General features: G+C 40.8%; 1 protein-coding gene across 3 annotated transcripts in view; it reads left to right on the top strand.

The window, feature by feature from the left end:
• Positions 1-19,633, top strand: part of MRPL3 (mitochondrial ribosomal protein L3) — a 69,538-nt gene extending 49,905 nt beyond the window's left edge. For 2 of the 3 annotated variants that reach the window (XM_010600490.3, XM_003420905.4), the window contains 2 exons: positions 5,298-13,113; positions 15,261-19,633. In XM_010600490.3, the coding sequence (XP_010598792.1) occupies positions 5,298-5,450 (153 nt within the window). In that variant the 3' untranslated portion in view covers positions 5,451-13,113; positions 15,261-19,633. The remainder of the gene's footprint in view (positions 1-5,297; positions 13,114-15,260) is intronic. The other variant, XM_064277331.1, reaches the window with a different exon arrangement.
• The last annotated feature ends 483 nt before the right edge of the window (positions 19,634-20,116 follow it).

The following is a 20,116-nucleotide window of genomic DNA, read 5'->3' as shown; positions in this document are numbered from 1 at the left end:
TAGGTTTCCAGGTAGCCAATATCAAGTGTGTGGTACAGGCTCTGTCCTACAGTCTTAGAGGGGCAGAGGTGATTGGCGTATATACTGGTATCTGATTGCAACAGCGGGTCATGCTCTGAACAAGGCAGGGGGCTGAGAACCAACCCCCAAGTGTCTCTGAGGAAAATGCTCCTCTGTTCCCTAGAGCGTGCTGGTGGGTGCATTCTGCAGAGGGGCCATGGGCACCCAAAGTTTTTGATTTTAAGGACTGGGAGGTACTGGTTGTCTTTGGACCCCTGTCACAGGTGGCTGGGTGACCTGAGTGGAGCTACCAGTCCTAGGTCCCCGATGTGAGTAGGTGAGGACCTTGTTTAATAGGCAAAGCAATGTCAAACGTCAAACACCCACCTCTCCACCGCACAGCTGAAATGGTTGGCGTTTGCCAACAAGGGCCTATTCTCCCGAAATAGGCCCACACAGGTTCATGCAGACGGGAAAGGTGTTCAAGGTCCACAGACGGTTTATGCCTGGACAGGAGCCGCATCTATCCTGAGCTCCCCCATTTAATGGAGCTAGCAAATAATCTTTTCCCCCCAGTTGCAGATTTTTTCCTCCCCCAAGTCCGGGAGGATGGCTCTAGGTGCTCACCAGGGTCTATCTCAGGCCCGGGGATTTAGCCGCTGAAGCTGGCTCGGGGTTGGGGGTGCGCAGTAAAATATACGCAAGTACTTAGCTTTTGCCGAGAGCGCCGTTCTCCTCAGGTTCCGGAGGTGTGAGTGGGCTGTGTGGCTGGCTGCTTCTCCCCGAGGAAACTGCGGCCGATCGCTAGTACCAGCCCGCCGCTGCCGCCACCGCCGCTCCAGGAATGGTGCCTGAGGACTCCCTGCAATTCAGGTCCTGTAACTCCTCTCCACTTCTGAACGGTCTCTTCTTCCCCCTGCTCCTCAGTTCATTGTCTAAGCTTGCCTTTGATGCTCAGGGCTCCCAGCTTGTCACAGATATACTTCTTTCACTTTTTTTGTCGGGTCTTTGTTGTAAAGAGGGCTCGTCGGAAGCGTCTGTCTGTTCCACCATCTTGGCTCCGCTTCTCTCATTTTCTATAAAGAAAAACTTTTCTTCCCCTTATAAGTCACATCACTTAAGATATGCTTTATATTCTCATCAAGTTCTGAAAAGGAATAGAAGCAAAAGGTAACTTTGCAGCTCTTCTTGGTTATGATTTCATACCCAGAATGGATTTTATGTTTAGCATCTTTTTGTAGAGAAAGAGTTATTAAAATGAATATCCAAAGGAAGATGTTGTTTGGATTGAATAATCATCCATTCTTTGCAACGGATATGGTTCCTTTTTCAATAAGTAGTAGTTTATTAGCATGAAAACAACTTTACAGTATTAAACATGTTCTAGTATTTTTATTTGTAAATTAAATTATTGAAATGTCCTTTCTCCCACTTTTTTATTTGATCTTGAGTCTCACAGAATATGGTTGAAAATCAACCTTGACATTTAGTAAGGTGATAGAAAACAGCAAAATGTATATTTATTCCTTAAGATGTGATATATAAATGTATTTATGTAAGTATAAAGCAACGGAAAGCTAAAACAAATTCTAGGACTTTGAACAAGGATTCTTTTGCCTCAGTTTTGGTTAGGATACGGTGCATTTTACCATCATCAGTATCTCATATTGAGATTGTTATAATTAAATGACGATAAAGAAAAGACAAAACAACATTGTCATGAGACTTTGGAGAACTGAGAATCTTCTTCCAGGATGCCCTTTGTTAAGCAAGACTTTCGAGGTGTTTCTGTTGTTCTGCTCTTCATACTTTTTCTTACCATTAGTTTGTGTGGATCCTCCTGTACCTCCACTCCTACTCTACGGAGGACACAGGACAGTACTTTATAATGCTTTGCCAGCCCTCTTTGCCTGTCATCACATGACACCTTCCTTCATTGTACAAGCCCTTGGGATTGCAGCCAGGAACTGCAAGAAGAGCGTGTGCTACTGTGGCTCACGTAAAGCCTAGGCCTTGGGCAGCTGGAGGTCCTGTCCTGCCCCCTGTGGTTGGATGTAGGCTTCTAAGTTTAAGTAGGTTTCCAGTCCTCAGATGGCTTAGTTATACACAGTGACACACATGTAGTGGAAGCCAACAAACTGTCATTTTACTTCTCATAACATTTTACCTTCATAATTCAGTGTAACCCAGCTCTATTCTGAGTATCACAGCCTAACAGAAGGAAAAAAGGAAAAGAATTAGTCCCCATAGTAAAATTGAACTGGATAGCAAATAATTTTTTTTTAATATTGTCAAATCCTCCTTTTCTCTCGTTTGGATGTATATAATACTATGCTGGCTTTCTAGCTGGGCCTTACCCACTCCTGTGACTTCTCAGGTGGCATGTCAGCATCTTCGTTGACACCATAAAGGATGAATAGGTCAGCCATCTTCAAAAACCGTAGTGAGTGTAGTGATGTTCTGAGCTGGTTATTTCAAACCGTTTATACTCAGGTTTATCATCCACTTCAATAAAAGGTTGCTTTTAAAAACTCAGTCAGCCTTCTTGAAGGGTGATGGTTTATTGTCACTGAAGGTATTCAGACATTACAACAAATGCAATCCCAAAAGAAACTGTAGCATCAAAGAAATATCTAGTCCACTTTGAACTGTTAACACACTGTTGTTGTTAGGTGCCCTTGAGTTGGCTGCAACTCATAGCAACTCTGTAAAACAGAACAAAACATACCTGGTTCTGCGCCTTCCTCATAATCATTGTTATGTCAACACACTAGTGAATATATTTCTAACAAACATATTTGGATAAAAAGAACTCATCTTTTTTTTTAAAAAAAAAAAAAGGATCTCTGAAATACGTCATAAATAACTGTCTCATAATTTTGAACAAGGTTTAAGGTCTCAAATGTCTGTCTCAAACATCAAGATGTGGGTTTGAGGGAATGTTTTGTGAGTTTATGTTTTAAATGTCAAAAGCTTGGTACATCTTTTGAAAACATTTACCCCATTTTTGCCATTCTTCCAGGTGATTGAAATCAGGAGAATGAGCCTCTTGTCCATGGAGATTGAGATGCTCCTTCCTGGGCAAGCAGCCTCGTTAACATCTACTCCCCCTGTAGGCCCTTTTTCTCCTTAAGAGTATAGGGCTGCCAGTTTTTTGTTTGTTTGTTTTTTTAAAGATCCTAGAGATGACCAACCACCTTGATTAGTGTAACCTTTTCGATGTTGTTTGGATTCAGTAAATATACCAAGAGAGCTTAAAGAACTGTTGTTTCCATCATATGTATGTTACGAAGTATTATTCATGTGTGCTCATTTCTATAACCTGACTTACAAATGTAAGTGTATTATCAGATTTACCATTTTTTGTTTGTCCCCGCCCCGTCCTTTCCTCAAAGATTTGAACTGGTTTGCCAATACACATAAATATAAAAAGAATGAGATAGATAGAGTCTTGGTGAAGATAGGGAAATAATAAAGCCAGGGGTTAAGATTAAGTGCACAGAAATTCATGCCTCACAGAGTCTTTCATGCTTTTTAATTTTTTGTAAATTTTTGGCTCTCAACTTTCAAGCCACCAAAATAGAAGAAAATTAGATGAGATGTCATACTGTATGTTTCAAATCAATCAATTATAGTAGTGTTTACACTTTCAGTATAAAAGTAGTGCTTGTGTTGTCTGAAATGTTCCTCAGCTATAATTACCTATAAAAAATGTAAAATAAACAGAATTTGCTATTTAGTTCATTTATGACTAAATGTATTTATCAAATTAGTAAAGGAAGTTTTGTTATTGTTGGCTTCGTTGTTTGGGGTTTTCTTTCCTATATAACATCATATTTTGTCCTTTTTTATTGTGCTTTAGGTGAAAGCTTACAGTGCAAATTAGTTTCTCTTTTAAAAAATTATACACAAATTGTTTTGTGACATCGGTTACAATCCCTGCAATGTGTCAGCACTCTACTTTCCACCCTGAGTTACCCGTGTTCAGTTTTCCTATCGCTTCGGCTTTCTCGGCTTTGCTTTGGGGCAGGTGTTGCCCATTTGGTCTTGTATACTTGATTGAACTAAGAAGCATGTTCCTTGTGTGTGTTATTGTTTATTTTATAGTCTTGTCTAATCTTTGACTGAAAGGTGGACTTCAGGAGTGGCTTGGATTTTATTTTTAATACCAAATTCTAAGAAAGTTTAATTTGGTATGAATATGACTTTTTAAGTTAAGGTTCAGGTTCAATCCAAGATTAGTAAATTGGGGGAAAAAAGCTGAATAAATTTATTTTCTTCTGGGCTAACTTAGCAATAATTTCTTAGGACAATTATAATGAGAGATTAAAATAGATCTATTACTCTGTACTTAGCTGTTCCTAGCAGCTGTGTACTTACTTCAACCAAATTATTCATTTTCTTATTGCAAAACTGATTATGCCTTACTTTACTCTGTGTGTATAATTAAATGCATTTTTTAAAATTTCTCTCGAATGAAGGCTGTAGAATGAGTCAGAAGCTTTGAAAAACCTAATACTGTTTTTCAAAAATAAGACCACGTTTTAGATCATATCAATATCTGTATTAAAATTCTTTGGTCTTTGAGTTCACAGATAAACTAGAGTATTGTTAGAACATAAGGAGTTAACAGCTATTATAAAGACTTATAGATTTATTATCATAGCTTTTTCTAAATATTAATCTCTTCTCTGTGACAATGGAGCAAAATTTTTTAATAAAAGTTCATATATTTGGTTCTGTGTCTTAGAGTTGAGGCTAACAAATATGCTAGGTACGTTTCTAACCTCAGCTAGAAAAAATCTATGCTATAAATAGTAGAAAATAAAATAAAAATAGGTAGTGTGAGTAGGTAATAAAATAAGTAATTAAAAATAGATAATATTAAGTATATAGTTTGTATCAGATCTTTATTGGAAAAGTCAAAAATTTGGATATAATTGATATTTGAGTAGTAATTTAAAAACAGTTTATCTTTTTGGACAGTTCTAGAGATTAATAAATTATGAATAAGATTAAGTAATAATCAGTGTAATTTTATTATGCAGTGGCTGATTAGCTTGAGGGGAGATTGTTTTTCTATAGTTGGATTAATTAAATTTATTGAAATGAAAAGAATAATACCTTGACTGAGTCCTTTTACTATATATATATGTTATATATATGTAACAGTTGTGTTATTCATATTAGGAAATATAGGAACAGATACTCTTTGTTGGTGAATAATAAGCATTATATATTTAAATAAGCAGTTTACTAGAAGCACTTACCAATAAGATCTTTGCTTGTCCTTCCAGATTAGAGATTCCAAGTTGCCAGCATATAAGGATTTCTGTAAAAATCTACCATTCCCTACCTATTTTCCTGATGGAGACGAAGAAGAACTACCTGAAGATTTGTATGATGAAAATGTGTGTCAGCCCAGCGCACCTTCTATTACGTATGCCTGACACAGCTGGACATAGTTGAACCTCACATAGTCTGTGGACTTTGCTGAGCCAGTGCAAATGATATAAGCAGGAGCTATATTCTTTTTTTGGTCATAACAATAATATTCTTAACATCTTGTCAAGGGCCTAAAGATATTATTCATCCCCCAACTGAGTTTTGTTAGAAAAATTACCATATTTAACAGATCAGCTAAGTAGATTGGATGGATGTACCAAATTTGAGATGGGCTGACAATTTGCATATTAGCAAAATCTTTGTACATTTTGAGCTGCACTCTTTTTTATTATGCATTTTCCAAATTATCTTAAGATGTTTGTAAATTTAACTTCTTTTATTAAAGATTTGTCTGTCTTTTTGAAGGGGTTGTTTTCAAGCAATGGAAAATGATATGGGGACTATGGTGCAGCCTTTTTAAATAAACCATTTCCTAAAATTCACATTTATTGTTCTACACCTTAGAGTCCAATAGGACTGATCCCTCCTGACAACATGTCCAAAGTATGTGAGATGTAGTCTTACTATCCTTGCTTCTAAGGAGCATTCTCGTTGTACTTCTTCCAAGACAGAGTTGTTCGTTCTTTCATCAGTCCATGGTATATTCAGTATTCTTCGCCAACACCAGAATTCAAAGACATCAGTTCTTCTTCAGTCTTCCTTATTCATTGTCCAGCTTTCATGTGCATACGATGCGATTGAAAATACCATGGCTTTGGTCAGGCGGACCTTAGTCTTCAAGGTGACATCTTTGCTTTTCAACACTTAAAAGAGGTCTTTTGCAGCAGATTTGCCCAATGCAGTATGTCTTTTGATTTCCTGACTGCTGCTTCCATGGGGGTGGATTATGGATCCAAGTAAAATGAAATCCTTGACAACTTCAATCTTTTCTCCATTTATCGTGATGTGGTTTATTGGCCAAGTTGTGAGGATTTTTGTTTTCTTTATGTTGAGGCATAATCCATACTGAAGGCTGTGGTCTTTGATCTTCGTTATTTGTAGGAAATATAATCCACCTAGAAAATCAGAAAGAATCAACTGACAAACTATTAGAATCAATAAAGAGAGTTCAAAAAGGTGGCTGAATACAAGGTTAATATACAAACATCCCTTATAAAAGCAGTTAATTGGGAGATTTCATGGGGGTAATAGCATTCATAACAGTAACAAAAAAGACAAGGTACCTAGGAACAAGCCTAACAAATGTGCTAGGGTGTTACTGGAAAAGATAACACTTTATCGAAGGGCACAAAAGAAAATTTTAATAATGGGAGAGGAATGCAGTCATGAATAGGAAGACTCAATACGGAATACGGTAAAGAATTCAGTTCTATTTTAAAATCTGGGCAGGACTTCAACTATTCAAGTTAATTCTAAAATTCATGTACAACTATAAAGAATAATCAAAACTTAATATGGTATCCATTAAGTATGCCCCATTCAGTGTTTAACCCATTGCCATTGAGTCAATTCTGAGCCATAACGACTATAAGAGAGTAGAACTGCCCCGTAAGGTTTCCTAGGCTGTAACCCTTATGGAAGGAGATTGCCACATCTTTCTCCGGAGGAGCAGCTGGTGGGTTCGACTATGTTTAGGGACTTAGAATACTTACTTCAGTTTAAACTTCGAAATACTGTATGTCTTAATTCCCCTTTTATTTGATCAAAAGATTTTAATGAACTTATAGATGCATTAAAGTTTGCTGGTAAAGCAATCGAAAGTGGCTCTTTAAAGACAAGTGGGTGATTATTGCTAAGAGAACGTAAAAATCTTTTTCCTGCAAGATATGTTTGTAAAGAGGAGGAGGGAAAGGTATTTTTGCATCGTAGTATCTGAAAATTGTCAAATGGTGGAAGGAGAGCAAGAGCAACTCATGAGCCTATTGCCCAGAACGTAAGATGATTTGAAGAAAGCGGGGAGCCCTTTCCACAGACAACCTGCCCCAAACCCACCACCACCTATCACTAGTCTGCAGTGGTCCGGAGCCCTGCACTTGAGTTTTATGGAGAAAATTTCTAATCACCTTTCAGGATCACAAGTGTGAGCCCTGTATTTCAAGAGCCGTACGGGGCAAAAAACATTCATTCCCATCCTCTACCCCCATCCCAGGCCCTAAAGCAACAAGAAATAGAGCTCTATCTCCCCATCTGCTCCCCACTGCCGGCACCTTGTACCACTAGCTACCTGCTTACTGGAGAGGATCTGGACCCCATTCCAGCAGGCTTGCTGGGTGGCCAGAAGTGTGTCCTCTTGAATGAGGTGCTAAAGGAAGAAGCCTTCCCTCCAGTCATGGAATACATTAGCCAAAGTCCACCTGGCCCAACACTAAGCAAAACACATGATTTGCTAAGGACCTTGGATCACTATTTCTGGCTATGGCACAAGCGGCTTGCCTCAGCATCTGTCCTCAAATGGACAGTGGAAAGTGGAATTCTGCTGTCTAAGAATAGGAAGTAATAGTCCCAATGCTGGCTTGCTTACCTCCTTGTGTGGAACCTGCGGGCAATATTAGATGTCTACTGAACAGAACTCAAAGCGACCCTATAGGACAGAGTAGAACTGCCCTGGAAAGTGTCCAAGGAGCGCCTGGTGGATTCAAACTGCAGACCCTTTGGTTAGCAGCCGTAGCACTTACAGGGTCGCTATGAGTCGGAATCGACTCGACGGCACTGGGTACTGGGTACTGAACAGAAAGCTGCTGGGTAGATAGTAGAGGAATTTGATTTTTAGCAGTAGAGCCCTCTAGGGTCCTGATTTGGGCTTGGACTTGCTTTACTGTTTCAGATGTTGTCTTTAAGTAGGGGCCCTTTTTGTAACTAAACTTTACTCAAATTAGACATTTGTTCAACATTGGTTGGTACTAGTTTTGAAGTAATAAAATATGGAAATACTGAACTTTGGGTATGTTCTGTAGGCTTCAGGAAGGCCAACTGGCCAAGGAATCCCTACGTTTAGAGTTACGCCAAGTATTGGTCATCCTCCTTCCTTCCCAGGACCCTTATCTTACCCAGAAGCCTGTTCTATGGCAGCTAAAGGTGGAATTCTAATGTTGACTAGTCCTTTCTTCACACTGGACCCTGACATGGGTAAATTGGATGATGTCACAAACACTAAAACTTCAATGAAAGCATTTCTTACAGCAGGTGTAAGGATATAATTTACAAAGGGATTAAATATTTGAGAGTGTAATAGTGGGCTCTTTGACAACCTGTGATATGCAGATCGTACGACTTGCTGAAAGTGAAGAGGACTTGAAGCACTTACTGATGAAGATCAAAGACGACAGCCTTCAGTATGGATTATATCTCAACATAAAACAAAAATCCTCACAACTGGACCAATGAGCAACATCATGATAAATGGAGAAAAGATTGAAGTCAAGGATTTTACTTTACTTGGATCTAAAACCAGTGCCCACGGAAGCAGCAGTCAAGAAATCAGATGTATTGCATTGGGCAAATCTGCTGCAAAAGACCTCTTTAAAGTGTTAAAAAGCAAAGATGTCACTTTGAAGGCTAAGGTGCGCCTGACCCAAGCCATGGTAATTTCAGTCTCCTCACATGCATGCGAAAGCCGGATAATGAATAAGGAAGACAAGAGAAAAACTGGTACCTTTGAATTATGATGTTGGCGAATAATGTTGAATATACCATAGACTGACTGAAGAACAAACTACTCTGTCTCGGAGGAAGTACAGCCATAGTGCTCCGTAGAAGCAAGGACAGCAAGATGTCACCTCACGTACTCTGCGTATGTTATCAGAAGGGACCACTCCATGGAGAAGGACATCATGCTTGGTAGAGAGTCAGCTAGAAAGTGGAAGAATCTCAAGGAGATGGGTTGCCACAGTGGCTGCCACAATGGGCTCAAACGTAGCAAAGGTTGTGAAGATGGTGCAGGACCCGGCAGTGCTTCATTCTGCGACAGCAACTGATAACAACAACAAAACTGTGAGAAAATTAATTTCTGTTTGTTAAAGCCACCCATTTATGGTATTTCTGTTACAGCTGCACTGGATAACTCAGACAGACACTCTTGGCCATGTAGCAGCAAACGCCCGCTACGGGAGGAAAGAGAGCAGCGTCTGAGATGCTGACACTGAGCGTGTTGTTTGTACCTCTGGGATGAATGCTCCAACGCAGACCCCTTTAAATGTTTGTATTACCCCTCACTCTTGGCAGAGGTACCGTGTGTCAGAATAGAAGCACAGCACCGTGACTTCCTGTGGCACGAGTTTTGCAAATAGTCTCCTAGCCTGCAGTGGGATGTCCTTTTGCCAGCTACTTTGTTGCTTTTACACGGCTAATTTCCTTGGTTGGATTGCATTAGCCTAGAAATGCCCATTACTCTTATTTTGCCTCAAGTTTACCACTTTGGGTGTTCTCCTCACTTTTGCAGAAAATATGGCAGGGAGAATAGACTTGTACTGCTCACCTGGTTTTTATAAATAGTTACATACATGGTGGTGCGCTTTTGACAAGATAGGGCATGTTGCTGGTATCTATTTTCCTGATCTGCTGACCCAAGAGAGCGTTTGAAGAAAGACACAAACAGGTCACGGTGCTGTGAGGCCACGTTGGGCAAACTTCTTCAGGAGCTTTGTAATCATATGTGTCATTTCATGGCTACCGGTTTTCTGTATAGGAAGCAGTTCCTCACGAGAGTTTTCTTGACTAATGACAAAGCTTCTGCTGCCTTCAGGAATTTTTCATGAAGTTGACTTTAGTGTCGTAACAGATATTCTCCTTCAGTTTGCAGTTTTACTGCTGTATCTGCTATAATGCCTCATCTGCCATCTTCCGGTATTAATCCCTACAGTAGTAATTCCTCCCAGACCAGGAACATGGCCCCAGCAATGACAATGGTCTCTCAATTCGTGCCTTACAAGACCAAATGATGACTGTCATTCAGATTCTTTCCAGCAATTGCCTAGAATTCCCCAAAATGAGAGGACCCAGGTAAAGTGTCACTGTCCCATCCAGAAAACAGAGTCCTGAGCGTGCAGGGTCAGCAGCCTCAATTTCATCATTTACTTTTCTGCTTTTAACTGTTGTCTCCAAAGAACTTAGAGCGTCCATATCACGCATTGTTTTCCGTTGTTTTTAGATTAATGAACTGGCCTGTTCAAGCTAGACGAGCCAAATTAATCTCAGTGGATGCAATCTGTAGCACCACAAAAGGAAATAAATGATTTGAACCCAGCTGGCCAAAAAATCTTCTTGACACAGGAGGTGCATAATTGCTCCTTCCTGACATCTGGCTGAGAGAGTCAAAGTGACAGTTCTGGTCTCGAGTCTCCAAAAGTAGGCTTTCTGTGAGCGTTGAGTATGGCTTAAGGCATTTAGAATTTATTTATTTTTATTTTTATTTTTGAAGAAAACACATAGGACATCCATCAAGTGCTGACACTGCTTTGAATTTGCTTTATTTTAGAAGGAACAAACTAAACACTTCATCACAAATGTCACGGCAAAAATGCATGGACAACTTATATTAATGGAATTGTGTCAGAATGAACAATAATAAATGGCTTTCTTGGGCATCCCACACTAATTTTCTTATCTGAGGTAGTGGTGTAGTTAATAACAAAGCAAAGATGACACCAGAGCTGTTGGTGCCCTGTCCATTTTACTCTGCTAACAGGAAGTATTGAGTCTGATGCTTTACCTCACAGAGGAGTCCAGGTGTGGCTGTTCGCCCCCCTCCTCAAACATGGGGAGCTAGGCTGTTAATAGCATCCAGCCTGCTGACAAAATATCACCATAAATGGCAGAACAGAGGTGACAGTATCCACAGAGGAAATAGGTATTTAGGAAAATATGAATCAAAGCTGAGGGAGTATAGAAAGAAAGAAGAGGTGATAAAATGAAAGCTATTTTTTTTTAATAAGGAAAAGATCTGTGTTACATAAAAACACAGGACTTTTTCTACCTGTGAAATGAGAACAGGCAGCATCTCCGCTCCGCTTGCATGGTTCATTTCTCTAAACAGTAACCAGTGAGGATGCCCTGCATTGGGAAGGTGTCATGGATTGAATTACGTCCCCCAAAAATGTGTGTATCAACTTGGTTAGGCCATGATTCCCAGTATTGTGTGGTTGTCCTCCATTTTGTGATTGTAATTTTATGTTGAGAGGATTAGGGTGGGATTGTAACAGCACCCTTACTCAGGTCACCTCCCTGATCCAAGGTAAAGGGAGTTTCCCCGGGGTGAGGCCTGTACCACCTTTTATCTCTCAAGAGATAAAAGGAAAGGGAAGCGAGCAAAGAGTTGGAGCCCTTATACCACCAAGAAAGCAGCACCAGGAGCAGAGCGCCTCCATTGGGCCCGGGGTCCCTGTACCTGAGAAGCTCCTTCACCACAAGGACCTTCCTCCAGAGCCAACAGAGAGAGAGAGCCTGAAGGGAGGGAAATGCCTCAGACACAAGGAGATTCTCACAATGGTTTATAAAGGCAGCCTTGCATTTACCTGGAAACCCTGGTTGTGTTGTGGTTAAGAGCTATGGTTGCTAACCAAAAGGTTGGCAGTTCAGATCCACCAGGCTCTCCTTGGAAACTCTACAGGACAGTTCTACTCTGTCCTACAGGGCTGCTATGAATCAGAATCAACTTGACAACAACCGGTTTGGTTTGGTTTTGGTTTTGGCTTTACCTAAAGCAGTGGTTCTCAATCCTGGCCGCATATCAGAACTACCCAGGGAGCTTTTAAAACCCTAGTCCAATGTTTTCAGAATCTCTGGAGGTGGAACCCAGGCATCAGGGCTGGGTTAAAGCCCCCCAGGAAATCCGATGTACAGCCAAGGTTAAGAACCTCTGGTCTAAAACAACATCATGTATAGACAGGCAAGGTACTTATATGAAAGCCAGGCCAATTAGTTGGGAACCCACCAGAGCAATCCAATTGTCTCCAATTTGGAGACAACTTTATTAAAAAGTAAAAATACTGTTTTATAAGTGTATAAAAAGCCATTGCTGTTGAGTTGATTCCAACTCACAGCAATCCTATAGGACAGAGTAGAACTGCCCCCATACCGTTCTCAAGGAGCCGCTGGTGGACTTGAACTGCCAACCTTTTGGCCAGCTGCCAAGCTTTTAACCACTGTGCCACCAGGAGTTCGACTTATATGTGTATACTACTATTTTTATTTTAAGGTGGTTTGTGTTCATGTGAAAGTACCACCTTGGGAAAATGCTTTACACCTTGTGATAGTTAAGGTTGTGTGTCAACTTGGCTGGGCTATGATTCTCAGTGGTTTAATAGTCATTGATGATATGATCACTTCCATGATGAGATTTGATATTATGTGATCACCTCCATAAGGGGATCTGCTGTGAGTAGCCAGTCGATTGAAAGGAAGTTTCCTTGGGTGTGTGGCCTGCATTGAATGTAAGTGGATATTCTGTCAAGGCTTGTGGGCTTTTGTTTGTTCTGGATCCTGCAGCTGTCTCCGGTTCCTCTGATCTCCAGTTCTTGGGACCTGAGCCAGCAGCTTACCTGCTGTCTTGCCTGCTGATCTTTGGAATTCGTCAGTCTTCACAGCCTGTGAGCAAGAGCCCTGCTCACTGACCTGCTGATCTTGGGTTCACTGGCCCCAGTAGCTATGTGCATCAGGAGAAGCATTCTATTCTGATGCATCAGCTTGGGACGTTCCAGTCTCTACAACCATGTGAGCCATGTCCTTGATATAAATATATATGTATATATATTTATATGCATAACTGGTTTTGCTTCTCTAGAGAACCCAGCCTAAGACTCACCTTATCACAGTATGCAAATGTCAGATATTAGTGACCCTGTGTATAACCGAGGAAACAAGCCGAGTCTGGGATCTAGGATTTGTCTGGGGTCTCACTAAAAGTGGCTAGCAGAGCCTGGGCTAAAATCAAGGCTCCTGACTTTTGCTTTCTAATGTCCCTCTATATAACAACCTGGGAGGCTTAATTATCTTTGAAGAGCACCATAAAATAATAATATATTTGTTTCATGAATTACGAACTCTGCTTTAGCCTCCCACCAAATTGTTTTAGTTTGCATTACAAACTTGTTATCTCTTATCTCAACTTATTGATAAAATCACAAGCGTACTGTCCACTAAGCAAGCTATCCAGGTTTAAGAAAAATTCCTGACAGAAAAAACTGAAAATGGAGAAAATTTTATTTATGAGCTTCATTTCTTATTGGGACAGATCAAGACGTTACAGAATTTTCATGTCTGGATGCTTTAGCACAACTCCAGAAAAGCTGGTGTGGAAATGGAGACTCTTAGGTGTGAGTGAAGTTGTACCAGCAGATCCCTGAGGGTTGACTTATTAATGGTTAAATCTTCCTTCCCAGGCCTCATCAGGGCCCCTCTCCCTTATGACTCAAAGGTGAAGGTCAGAACTACAAACCATTTGTTGAACACCCACTAAGTGCCAGCTGTTTAACACATAAACCCACCCACTGCCATCGAGTCAATTCTGACTCATAGCAACCCTATAGGACAGAGGACAGCTGTCCAATAGAGTTTCCAAGGAGCACCTGGAGAATTCGAACTGCCAACCTTTTGATTAGCAGCCATAGCGCTTAACCACTACACCACCAGGGTTTCCATCTTCAACAACCCTGCGAAGTGGTTGCTACCATGTCCACTTTATACGTGATAATACTGAGAAATAGAGAACTGAAGGTCCCCTTTGTACTCCAAGTCATGCATTCTGGGCAGAGTCCCAGCTTTCAGCCACCCAAGTTTCCCAGCCACTTTGGTGGGAATCTCTGAGTAGGCTCTTCCTCCAGCTGTGGGAAGGAAGGAACCTCCTCCCTTACACCACACCTGCAGCCATGGCTTATACAACTTTTCTGGGAGGCAGCTTCTCCCATTTATTGTAAAGAAAAGAAAGTATATCTCATGTCCCTTCAGTTCTTCATTTTTCACCTCTTCTCCCATCACCTGAGATGGGAAGGGAGTTCCCAAAAGATAGATTTGCCAGAGCTAGGCATAGTGAGAGCTGGGTAGGAGTTAGTGTAAGAGGAAAAGCTGGCCTTGGTGTGGGGTCACTTGTCACTGCTTGATGCCACCCACTAACCACTCCCACTTACATTCGAGTGAAATTGCTCTGTTTGGCAGGGCTGTTTGCACCATCCTCAGAGAGCAAGAGGGTCAAGTATGTATTTGAGTGGTTGGGTGCTGATGACAGTGAATAGAAAATGAGGATTAAAAATCCTGCCTTTTCACTCCAGGTTGTACGTCAAGACAGTCATATTACCCTCTCAGTCAACTCTAAAATTACTGTTTTGATTTGAGCATGGTCTTGGGCCTGACTAATAGATATTGGATGTTGTTGTGTGCTGTCAAGTCAATTCTGACTCATAGTGACTCCAAGTGACAGAGCAGAACTGCCCCATAGGGTTTTCTATGCTGTAATAGAAACAGATCACCAGGCCTTTCTCTCACAGAGCTGCTGGGTGGGTTCGAACTGCCAGCCTTTCAGTTAGCAGCCGAGTGTTTAACCATTGTACGACCAGGGATCCTTTAGGTATTGAATAGACCTGCAAATAGCTTCAGTCAGTAAAACATTATGTGAGTTTTTTTTTTTTTTTTTTTAATGAATTCTGAGGTTCCAGAATATTGAAGAGGTCATAGCAGCTGTCATGGATTGAATTGTGTCCCCACAAAATATGTGTCAACTTGGTTAGGCCATGATTCCCAGTATCATGTGGTTGTCCTCCATTTTGTGATTGTAATTTTTTGTTAAAGAGGATTAGGGTGGGATTATAACACCTTAAAAAAAAAGAAAAAAAAATTTTTTTTTCTTTTTTTTTTTTTTTACTAAGGTTACATCACTGATCCAATGTAAAGGGAGTTTCCCTGGAGGGTGGCCTGCACCACCTTTTATCTTACAAGAGATAAAGAGAAAGAGCAGCAAAGACAGAAGAGGGACCTCATACCACCAAGAAAACAGTGCCAGGAGCAGAGCACATCTTTGGACCCAGTGTTCCTGCGAGGAGAAGTTCCTAGTCCAGGGGAAGATTGATGAGAAGGATCTCCTTCCAGAGCTGACAGAGAGAGAAACCCTTCCCCTGGAGTTGATGTCCTGAATTTGGACTTCTAACCTACTAGATTGTGAGAAAATTAATTTCTCTTTGTTAAAGCCATTCACTTGTGGTATTTCTGTTATAGCAGCACTAGATGACTAAGACACCAGCTAAAACTGCCGAACCATCTTTAAAAAAATCAACTCAAAATTTAATTGAATGGTGGATTCTTACAGCTTTGTAAGGACAATGTCCCAATTTTCTCTGCACCCATGAGATGGTGAGGTGCATTGAACAGGGCAGTTAGGCACTCCTGGCCTCTGTGCATTTTCATGGGCAGGCAAGGCTAGGAAGAATGTCTATGTATTCACCATTCCTCCTATTTATTTGATAAGTTGACCTAATTTATCAAACACAGAAGGTCAATGATCTGGAGAACTTTAAGAAATCTTCTAATGATCCTTTTCTTTCACCACCAGGTAAGAAAATGTCAGAACTTCTCAGGCTTTTGGTGATTCCTAGGCATAGAGATGCCACCATTTCTGACCAAGGTAGGGGTCCTCTTTGGTACCTCCTGGATTCTTGGGATGTTGATTCTATGTTGAGTCAAGGGTAGTTTCCTGTTTTCATAGAAATGATAAATAGTAGGAAAGACATTCGGAAAACCCACTGAATGAGAAAATATAAATTAGGAAAATATCATTATGGGCCAATGGACACTTAGTTTGATTTTAAAAAACACCAAAGAAAAGAAATAATAGCATTTTTAAAAATAACCTTTGTTTATTTTCCATTACAAAAGTAATATTTATTTTTTATGTAAAATTTAAAACAAAAACAATTCATGATTTTACCCTGCAGAGATACTATGACTGATGACATCTTCTAGACCTTCTATGTATAGATCTATGTATAGATCTATATTTATAATAAATAGGATTGTGCTGTTTTATAGTATTTATTTCAGTTGAGAATATATCTTTTAATATCATTAAGCTTTTGCTTTTTGATGTTGCTTTGTGTTTATCATTAGAAACTCTTCTGTGATGAACATCTTTTTAGCTAAATCTTTGTGGACATCATTTGTTATTTTCTTAAGTAAATTCCTAGAAATGAAATGACTGGGTGAAAGAATATGTAGTACTGAATTGCCCCTCAGAAAGATTTTGCCAAGTTAAATGTGTTCAAAATGTCAACCTCCTCTGTTGAGACAAAAATAGCTGTTACCTGCTGCCTGACTGAGGTATACAAGGGCTTCCCCCTCAAGTGATTACGCACGTACTAGTAATTTTTCCCCTAGTTCTTAATAGGGATTTTGCTTTTATCCTCTTCTTCCGTAAGATCCAGAAGGGGAATGCCCAACTTGCCTTTACATCACTTTTCTCCCTTCACTCCTAAAACTGCATTTTTCCTCCAGTGATCGAAGCAAGGTCCTGTACTAACAACTTGGAACTTCCAGAATCTCTAGGAAGAAAGAACTAATCTCTAGCGTCCTGGGTGAAGTTATAAGCTACCACATGGAAAGCAGGAAGAAACGCAAAAGCCTGTATCACTTCAGCTAGTGGATATTGGATGGGTTCAAGTATCTCTATCTGGGGCTGTCCAGAACCCCAGGAGGGTGCGCCACTGCACAGCAAGGGAGGAAAGAGGCTGGTTTCATGGGCCTGCGTGGTGAAAGGCAGTGTTCAGACTGGCAGCATCAAAGCAGTATTACACTTGACAACCCTGATAGAGATAGACAGCTGCTGCCGAGTTGACTTTGACTCGTGGCAATCTTACATGCAATAAAACAAAACACTGCCCAGTCCTGCATCATCCTCACAATTGCTGGAATGTTCAAGTCCATCCTTGAATCAGGTAGAGGAAGATCTTTAGTCCTTCAGGTGTCCCTGCCTTGACTCCCCCAATACTGAGTACAAGTATGTGTTCAAATGAACCAACTCTTCTTAGCCTGGCTTCCGTGGTAATTATCTCATCCCAACCCAACATTCCTATTCATGGTGCATGGCAATTAATATTTAGGTGTATATTGTCAGGTATATACAGTCCCACTCTGTGTGTGTCTTTCTGGTAAGTCATCATACCTCCTTTTAAAAAGGGAATGAAGAAAGGGCGGGAGAAAGCAAGAAAAGGAGATTAACTGAAGGATTTTATGAGAGCTAATTTGAAACTGGAACTGTGTATCTTAGGTTCTACTTTTAGTTCCTTAACGGCTGGAAAGAATTGATTCCTTTCCAGTCATCCAGAACAAGGAGGACATAATAACATTCATGAAATTCTTGTTGAAGAAGACTTAAATTCGGGAGTGAGAAGAACTCACATGGTAGGCAATCAGTAAATACCTTCAGGAGAAATGGAAGGGGGATGGAAAGAGGAGGAAGAAAGGAGAAATAAATTATGGCCTGGAAACATCTCCTTAAGCTACAGATAGAATCAGCCCAGCAGGGCAGTTAGCCAGTTGCCATAGTGTCAATTCAGACTCACGGTGAACCCATGTGTACAGAGTAGAACTGCGCTCCCTAGGGTTTTCGTGGCTGCGACCTTTTGGAAGTAGACGGCCAGGCCTTTCTTCTAAAGTGCACTTGGGTGGGTTCAAAACACCAACCTTTCAGTCAGCAGCTGAGCACTTAACCATTAGTGCCACCTAGGGACTCCACAGGGCAGTTACACAGACCATTTCTTCCCTATATGTGTGATGCTTGCATTGGGTGGGGAAGCAGACCTAGACTGACAGAGGGCCAAGTGATCTGGGCTCTGCCCCAGGGTCGCTGATTTGGCCAGCACTTCCAGTAACACAGATTGAAGTGTCTAAATGAAGTTGCAAAATCCTAAAAGGTGCTGAGAAGCTGATAAAGGCAAAAGAAAGGAGCAGAACGTTCTTCAATCCATTCATAATTGCCAGTGATGTTTGAGGATCTTACTTGCTTATCGCAGGGCTCAGAAAGTTTCTAAGGGACCCTGTAGAAGTCCCCACCCTACCCAGGCAGTTCTGTCCCCTGGGACAGGAAGTAGAAAGTGAATCTCTCAGGAAATATTTCTATATTTTTTTAAATATATTTTTTCAAGAAAATGTTTTTAAAAATTGTCAGATCTACTTTTTCTGTCCCATGTGCTCTTATTTAGCATGCGTGCCATTTCCTCATTATGAATTAACCATATAACGTTTTACCAAAGTTCATCATTGAGCTACTGATAATTCTTTAGCCAGTGCTTAACTACCTGCAGAGTTCAGTAGGGTGTCTTGGTTTAGTGCTGCTATAGCAGAAATACCACAAATGGATGGCTTCGACAAACAGAAGTTTATTCTCTCACAGTTTAGGAGGCTAAAAGTCCAAATTCAGGGTGCCTGCTCTAGGGGAAGGCTTTCTCTGTCAGGCCTGGGGGAAGGTCCTTGTCATCATTCTTCCCCTGGTCTAGGAGCTTCTCAGCACAAGAACCGTGGATCCAAAGGACACACTGTGCTCCAGTGTTGCTTTCTGGGTGACATGAGGACCCCTGTCTCTCTGCTCCTCAAAAGAGATTGTCTAAAGGTACAACCTAATTTTGTAGATTGAGTCCTGCCTCATTAACATAACTGCCTGTAATCCTTGCTCATTAACATCATAGAGGCAGGATTTACAACACATAGGAAAATTACATCAGATGACAATATGGTGGACAGTCACACATCACTGGGAATCAAGGCCCAGACAAGTTGACACAAATCTTTGGGGGACACAGTTCAATCCATGGCATAGAGCTTCCTATTATCTGTCCTAAAATCACTTTTTTCAAGCTCCAAGGGGCAGTGCTATGACCAAGATTTTTGAAATTTGATAGACAAGCTCATGATCCTTCTGTCCCCATGTCATTAGACTTCAACCCTAGAGGCTCTTAGTCTTCTGTGAATTCCCAGGGCATGAAATATGGCCTGTTCACCTCTCTGTGTGTTCCCATGTTTGGCATAGTGTCCGACAGGTGACGTGGAAGGGCCTGCAAAAGGCTTGTAAACAAAGGGAATGGTATGAGCATACTGAAGTCTTTATTTGCTTTTCTTTTTTCCGTATTTTTGATCATTTTATTTGCTTTTCTCTGGACTGGTTTCATATCTGTACTCCATATACACTATGCTTGCAACTTTTCTGTAAGTTTGATGTTATTTCCAAATAAAAAGTTAAAAAAAAAAAAAAGAATGCATACAGTTATAGTTCCATTTACATGAAGTTCAAGAACAGGCAAAATGAATATCCGATGCAAGAGATCAGAAGAGATCTGTAGGTCACCTCTGTAGAGGAGGCGGGCGGGGGGCAGGTGCTGACTGGGAAGGCGCTCACAGGAGCTGTGCTGCTGGAAATATTCTATGTCTTGATCTGGGTGGCGACCACACAAGTATATATATTTGTATGTAAAAATTCCTAAATGATGCTGGTGCTGCTGAGCCACAGACCATATTTTGAGTTGTTATTGTCAGTTGCCATGGTGTCAATGCCAACTCATGGCGACCCCATGTGTGCAGCACATCACCAAGCTTTTTCCTCTGTAGTACTACTGAGTGGGTTTGACCCTCTGACCTTTATGTTAGTCCAAAAAACCAAATCTGCTGCCATCGAGTGGATTCCAACTCATAGCAACCCTATAAAAACCCTATAGGAGAGAGTAAAACTGCCTCATAGGGT

This window comes from Loxodonta africana, chromosome 27 (genome assembly GCF_030014295.1).
Source record: "Loxodonta africana isolate mLoxAfr1 chromosome 27, mLoxAfr1.hap2, whole genome shotgun sequence".
Taxonomy (NCBI): Eukaryota; Metazoa; Chordata; class Mammalia; order Proboscidea; family Elephantidae; genus Loxodonta; species Loxodonta africana.
This window is presented reverse-complemented; position numbering and strand designations above follow the sequence as displayed.